Source organism: Amblyomma maculatum, chromosome 11 (genome assembly GCF_055883805.1).
Source record: "Amblyomma maculatum isolate TAMU_Amacu chromosome 11, ASM5588380v1, whole genome shotgun sequence".
Taxonomy (NCBI): domain Eukaryota; kingdom Metazoa; phylum Arthropoda; class Arachnida; order Ixodida; family Ixodidae; genus Amblyomma; species Amblyomma maculatum.
In genome coordinates, this window is record NC_139354.1 from 367,115 (window position 1) to 374,918 (window position 7,804).

Here is a 7,804-nt window from a genome sequence, read left to right on the forward strand (position 1 = left end):
CAGTACTCGCAGATATGCAGCCACATAGCGCCTTCCTATGACTATAACTGTACCGCCATTGTACCTCGCGCACAATTCTTCTGCGCCGTACTAACAAGAAGTTTGGTGTGTCAGCACACGCCTGAGCATTGTCGACTGCCGCCTCACCTGCCGCGAGCCTCCGCCGCACGTGGTTCATGACGTCACACTCCGTGTTGACCATGCAGTGACCTTCGCTTCCTCTCGCATTGCCAGCTATGCATCTCTTGAGGCGTCGTGAGGCCTGTAACGTCATATTGCGTGCAGACAATGAATTTTTCCGCGCAGTTGACGCTTGTGATTTGCTTCGAGCAAGCTACTAGTAATGAGACCATGCAGAAAGATCCAAACTGGGGCATCACAGCTTGCTTGCGATAATATCTTTTGGTGACGAAACGAGCATCACAGGTTTTAAATCTTGCCTTCCATATATAAGCTCTGATTAAGGAAACGTTGGTGACTTATTTGCAAGACGCGTCTGTTTCTTTTCCTCAATGCCTATTGGGCCTCTGATAGTTAATGATAGCACCTTTATAAACCGGTTTATAACTTAAACTTAGTTTCATTGAGCATGACGCGTCGAACCTAGTCATGAGCCGCACTTTAATTAGCACCACTTGAAATTCCTTGATGCGTACGATAACAAGTATAGTGAGGAGAATTTCGACTTCACCGTCACTGAAATTAGGCGGCTACGGCCGTGATAAAAATCGTCACCACGCACTCAGCGAAGCAGCACCGGGTGCTCAAATAAAGTATAAAACTCAGAAACCTGATACCGTCTGTTTTAAATGGCCAGCGAGAGACTAGATTTTGGAGTAATCATTCGTTCTCCGATAGTCTAGTGCGACAGAAAATCATTATATGTCAAATTCCGTGCAGCTGATAACAGTGCAATCAAAGTCGTCGTGGTCGCGAGAAGGAAGGTGATAACAAATCAAGCGACCTGATGGCCCAGAACTGCATTTCGTGAAGGGCCCAGTTGCTGTGAGCTTGGGCGGTGTTCGATGGCGTCTGTGGTTATGCGCTGCACCCTTGTGGGCTTCTCAGAGCTGTTGGACTGGAGGCCTCTGTGCTTCGTGGAAGCCCTTCCTCCGAGCTGCACGTGCGCCGCTTGCGGACTCATTCGTCCTTTGAATGTACGTTTTCCATGCCAGCACGTCCTCTGCGAGCGTTGTTGTCAACAGTCCGTCCAGAACGAGGATGAACTCGTCTGTCCGTTGGACGGCCGCCGATGTCAGAAGATGGCTGTCAGCGTGCAAAACATCCATGTCAACGGGCTGCTGACATATAAGGTAGGGGACGCGTGGATGGGACCGAAGTTTTAGTGGTTGCGGTCTTATTGTATGGTGTTTGTGTCGCAAATTACGTTACCAAAATCCGAACATCTTTGAGAAGAGCGTTTGCCCAGTGTTAATGAATTGATTGCTGATTGATGTCTCAAGGGTAGCCAATTACCAATACTATGTTATGAATGGATGGAAGAATAGAAAGTTAGGAATAGGAATGATTGCACATTGCTTGAAATGAAACGAATGATGCAGTACACGGGAAAAGAAATAAACGGAGATAAACACAGCACTAACGAAGTTGGTGGCAGATTTCCCGCTAGTATTGTTACCCGCTACCGCTGCCCAGCTGCAATGAAAAACGAGACGGTGCATGGGTTGCAACATTTATATTCAGCAGGTTGTAACGTGCCGATGTTAGTAACGTGAAATAGAATTGTCCTTTACGCAGGAAAGACGAAGGATAAAAGTGCAGCCTATTCAGCGGACTTAGGCAGATATGCACTAGCATGTCACATTTGATTTTGCTTTCGGTTCAAGGCCAGGATTTCGAGGAAGGGTCTCGGGAAAAGACCGCCAAACTGCCGGCTGGGGTTCTTACACACTCACCCTGTAAATTGTTGGGACCGCTTATCGCATCTTAAGAGGGCAATATGTCTGGGATGGGTTTGAATCTACTGCGCACGATAGAAGTCGACGGAGGTCACATCAGCAATGCATAGAGCGAGAGAGTGATAGTTGAACATGTGGGGTGATCAGCTGCAACGCCGCGTTGGCCGAAGCGCGGCTTACATATCGCGGCCAACGACAAACACTCGCGCCCACTCAAAAGCAATTCCAGAGTGTAATTGTTAGCTCGTCGAATCCTAAGAAAAGTACAGTATTCACCAGCAAATACTGAATAGTGTACGATTATCTTGTAGAAAAAAAGAAAAAAAAAACGCTTGTCGATGGTTTGCGCTACCAGACATAGGATAGAGCTTGATCTTCGTGATCGGAACAGGCAATGAACTCGCTCACCAGAGCAGAATCTGGTCTCTCTGATGTAATACTTGGTCACTATCTGGTAATAAATATACCAATTAATCTCCGAGCCATCAGACCTCAGTGATGAGACAGCGGTCAGTTTTATGACTCGAAGGAGCGTGCCGAGAACCTGTAGCTTCGTACAGGCTATTTATGCAAGCTGAACCTGGCAACGTCGGAACATCTTTGGACGGCAGTCTGTGCTGCGCTGAAATGGCTCGGAATGTCCCTTCTTACTGACTGATGAACTTGAATGCGCTGGGGTCGCGACAGTAATCCCAGACGACGGTAGCAAGACCGTAACACTGCTTACTTTGCGTATTTTACTACCTAGCTCAAGTTATTAGGGTCACAAGATTTGTTTCTATGACAACGATTATTCCCCGACCCATTATATATTCACAAACGCACGTACTACGTAGCTGAACGGGAACAGCGCTGGAAAAGGCGAGGAATTATTTGAGCTGGCATGACCGCGAAAAGCAAAAGGCAATAATTGATGATGTCTTTTGTTGCTAAAACATTTAATGCAAGTGCTTGCACGTAACATTTCATGTATAGACTGTACATCTGGCCACCGCAAGCCATGTAGTAGTGTCGGCAGAGGAGCAAATAATTTGTAATAAAAATAGAGCCAGGTGGGCTGCACACTGGCGGTGGGCTATGTAGTGCTGGCATTTGCCACGAGATCGACCTAGATGTGGCCCCACCATCGCTCCAATAGTGTGGGTTGGCAGCCGGCGGCGCTCGCAGAAGCGCACGCGGTGTAGGTCTGCTTCCAAGTTTTGCGGTGTGCTTGTTTGCGAAGAAAACGCGTCTTCTGAAAAGCATTAGAAATTTACTGTTTAAAGTGTTCCAACATAGCAGAAAATCCGTGGATTTGGCCAATGCTGCGGAAAATCGCGGGTTTTAAAAAAAACAATGCATGCAACCAGCCATGTTTTAGATTTACTGTCGTCGTTTTTTGTTTGCTCTTTGCGTTGTACCGCGCTCATAGGTATATTTTTGTCGTGTACTGCTTGCCTAATAACAACTTTGTTTCTCCTATTGCTTTTTCAACAGTGTGTGAGTTTCTTATATGTGTGCCAGGCAGGAAAATTTAGTGTCAAGACCACGCAGATGCAAGGTTCGTACTCTGACCTGCAGTACTTTAGAATCAATAGAGACACAGCCTGGTTCAGTATATCGTACTTGACTCGAGAATTAAGCTAGTTAAATGTAGCACTGACTGCGTACTGCCCGGCGGGTTGCCATAGACTGAGTGCACATTAACTCTGTCTGGTTGTCTAACCGTGCATAAGTATTCCCCACAAATGAGATTACGCTGACACTGTACAGGAAATCTCGCCACACAGGGAAGCTGACTGTTCACTTTAGAGCTCGGAGTGGATTGAGTTTGCCGAGCTCACAATGCGGTGAATGCTTCTTGCGACCAATGTCAGAACTGTAGTGTAGCACTGCTCCAATGAATCCAAACAATTTCCTGAAATTGAAGAAAGTATAAGAAATTTCTGATATGTGTGATGTTGATAAATGGTAAATTAGTAGTGTAAGCATTTTTTTTTTTACAGAGACAATAGATTTCCCTGTGTGAGAGCGATTAGTTTCCGTTAATGTAAAGTGCAAGCTACGAATCAGTCTCTGTGAACACATCGTAATAAACTGGGCACGAACGCTGTCATGTTCTGGCAAAGAATTTCGAGAGGCTGAAAACTTCTTTATCACTGTAATTAATGACCAGTGAATTAATATTATGCGCAGCAAAATATTATGGTTACTTGCAAAACAGGCACCGGATATAAAAACCGAAAGAAATGGAGCTCATCTTATCATGCGACCATAAATATGTATTTATTCCTGAACAAACACCGTATGAAGCTATGTTACTCCCCTTGTCAAAAACAACCAGTTTCTTCGGGGGACAGCAGCACTTAGACGAAAAGAGGTTTTAATGGGCTACCATTCAAGTTAATATTGATCTGGTGTAATATGTAATATATAGTGTAACAATTAGGTACTGGGACGATAAGCTTCTCAAACAGTGGAGCATTTCTCTAAATCAAAATTTACTCATTGCCCCTCTCGCGGATGCGTAGAAGACTTCAGATAAATAAATAAATAAATAAATAAATAAATAAACAAATAATAATAATAATAATAATAATAATAATAATAATAATAATAATAATAATAATAATAATAATAATAATAATAATAATAATAATAACGATGATGATGATGATGATGATAATAATAATAATAATAATAATAATAATAATAATAATAATAATAATAATGCCTATGATGTTTAACGCATGATGTTTATATGCGTATAATGCGTATGATGTTGAACGGTGTCTTTGACCAGTTGGGGTAGTTTAACGTGCTGTTAAATCCCACAGCACAGAATCGCCTTGCGAAACGGCCGCGATTGAACCCCCCTTCGCGAACTCATCAGTCGAGCGGCCTACCACTGGCACACTGTGGTGGCTTACCAGAAAAAAAAAGGAAATAAAAAAATAAAAAGGAAGGTACTCAAACAACTTGATCGTGCACATAGAAGGCACAAAGTGGCCTGTTCAAGCTGCATTCTGCTGTGCAGCAGACTGCCGTCGCATGCTTCAGTAACTATGGTATTCCAAACAGAAACCGGAAAGTACGATTGCAGACCAATTGCATTAAGTTGTATTGAGGGCAGCGACCTGTTTTGCTTTGATACGGCGCGTAATGACATCGTCGCTTTACTTGAGACGCCACGCGTCAAAGAATCTCAAGCGCCGAGCACCGACTGATGACGTCCTTATCCAGCGTGAGATGCTTGATATAGATAATTTTTTTTTTTGCAGCATGGGATGATATAGCCTGTTCCCATTTATTTTTCAGAGGCAGATAAGCAAAAGCGCAACGGGACCACGAAACAAACAAACATGCTTGTACATGCCGCACGCGCGCTTCGCCGCAAGGTGGCGACTCAGCTCGATCTTGAGCATAATTGACCCTATTATACTCGAATGTAATGGTATCCATCCGGAAGTTGGTGGAGGCGCAATCACTGTTCCTGAAGCTCTGGGGTTTAGAGATAACAGTGGCCGGGTGAATAAACCGGCTGTGGAAACTAGCAAAAAACGACTGGAAGATTGGCGGCTTAAAAGCAGAGAAGTGACATAATGTTAGTAATGTAGGAACAAAATTTAATAAATAGAATGATGGTTTAGTTAACCATTCTAAATCAATAATTAAGATATAGGGAGAAAAATGAGCATGATAGCTACTGCTACCACCCCGTTTCAAAGGGGACGCTCCTATATTCCATCCATCCATCGAGGCCCATAAATAGTACGTCACCATTGAAGTGCTTGATAGGTAAACACGAATATTGCACTTTCCGGGGTGAAATAACTCCGATGTCCCTCTAATAGTTCGTCGCAAATAAAAAAATCGCCTATGCAGCACTGTTAGATAAAAAGCATGTAATTCACGTGACATTCCTCATCAAGGTTCCGTGGAGATGGAAGCCGCGTCCTCGAGGATGTCTGTCGTCACACGGTGAGGTGGCTGTGCTTTTAAAAAGGGCTCGCTAGGACTGGGTGGGTGTAGTGGAGTGCCGGTGTTGTTACATTTTCTTGAGAGGGGGCGCGCAAGTAGTAGATCTTGCTAGAGGTTCTCTTGGGATAGTTTTCATTGGTCGAACTGTTTGCCTGTACATTTTGGTATACTTTAATATGCCGACATTTACAAACACCCGCAGCGAATCGACTGGATCAACCCTCTTCCCCAAGCACAAATCAGTAGAATACACAATACTCGTGGCACATTTTGCAGGTCAAATAGGAAAACGAGACATGGAACACGTGCCAGAAATGCCGATAGCATGTGCTTTGTGTGATGTTCACATTCGTTTATGGGGTCTGATGTGCTTTGTTTTTCTGCACAGGTGAAATGCTGGAACGAACAAGCTGGCTGTCAGGCCGTGATGGCCGCTTCTAGACTGAGCGAGCATTTCCACAGCAAGTGCCGCCACCACTCGACATGTTGTCCTAAGTGTTCGGCCCACGTTCTCTGCAGCGAACTCAATACACACCTATTGGACGATTGCAAGGGCTCAGTCATGTCTGCATTACCTTCAGGCCAACGAGGAAGCAATACTGCACCTATAGCAGGCTTCACAAAATTGCTCGACAGAAGCATGGCTGACATAGCAGCAGGGCTCATGAAAATTATCAGCGAGAACACGGCCCACAAGCAAACACTCAGCCAAGTCAGACGCGCCATAGAAGTGCTCAAGGAAGGACCGAGACCAGAGTTGGCCGAAATATCCCAAAACAGACATGACAGGTTTGCAAGGACTGCAGTCGACCATCCAGGTCCGGTAGAAATGGAAGTGAGCGAGAACTCAGAATCTCCGAGAAAGGAGCTGACGCGAGTTTCTTTGAAGGTAAAGAAATTAGAGGAAACGCTGAAGCAGGAACTGAAATCAGCTGCGGGAAGAATTCTCGCTGACATCAAAAGGAACACGGGAAAAATTGACGCGATGCACTCTGATTTGGCAGAAGCGAGCAGAGAAACGCATTCCCGTCTCGAGATAGTCATGGCACAAACATCGCTTCCAAGGACCATGCACCGGTTTGCCGTGGGAGGGGTCGCGAATTTGCAGGCCACTACATTCAGAAGCGGTTCGACCCACTTCGTGAGCAACCGTGTTTACCTTCGCGGCTACTTTATGTCACCTGGGGTTCACCTGACGGCGCACGCAGGCACGATGTCACTTCGCCCATGGATTGTTTTGCACAGAGGCGAGCACGACGATTCACTCGAATGGCCGATACGGATGGCAGTCAAGTTTAGCGCCATACATCCAGACACGGCAGCAGAACGGGTGGACGACATTATTCATCCTGCTTGCGAGATCGTTTCAAAAGCAGAGGCTCAGGATGACGAACCCTGGCTGCGGCGCAGGTCAGCGCCGTCGTTTCTCTTGAGCCAGCTTGAGCGTGACGGTTTCGTAAAGAACGACAACCTTCTTCTAAAGTACGAATTTATTGTACGAAGAAGACTTACCTAAGTGTTTCTCTGAATTCTTTGATGTTTCATCACTCTGACCCCTTTCCGGCTTATTATAATGCACGAAAATGGACGTATGTAAAATGATTAAGCGTTTTCCTTTAGTGAAAAATGTATTTCAGCAATGATGGTTTAGTAAAGAAAGATACTGATATTTACATAAGTCCGTCTAAATTTGTGTGTGTGTGTGTGTGTGTGCTTGTGCGTGTGCTTGTGCGTGAGCGTGTGTTTGTGGATCGTGCACGCACACCTTTCGCTGTGCAGTGTTTCATGCTGTGTTGTATGTCCATGTCCTATATCATGCTACGTGGAGCTCATTTCTCAAAGCACCTTTTTTGTCTCGCTGTTTCCACATTATTCGATTACAAACACTTTTCTTAGTGTTGGATAAAGAAGGCGTTCTACAATAG

At 44.9% G+C, this 7,804-nt stretch overlaps 1 protein-coding gene across 1 annotated transcript; it reads left to right on the forward strand.

Moving 5' to 3' along the window:
• The first annotated feature begins 940 nt into the window (after positions 1-940).
• Positions 941-7,557, forward strand: LOC146172634 (uncharacterized). The gene is made up of 2 exons (XM_084583646.1): positions 941-1,313; positions 6,268-7,557. The coding sequence occupies exons 1-2, from the start codon at positions 1,026-1,028 to the stop codon at positions 7,393-7,395; spliced, it is 1,416 nt and encodes a 471-aa protein (XP_084439772.1). The 5' UTR covers positions 941-1,025; the 3' UTR covers positions 7,396-7,557.
• Positions 7,558-7,804: the final 247 nt, after the last annotated feature.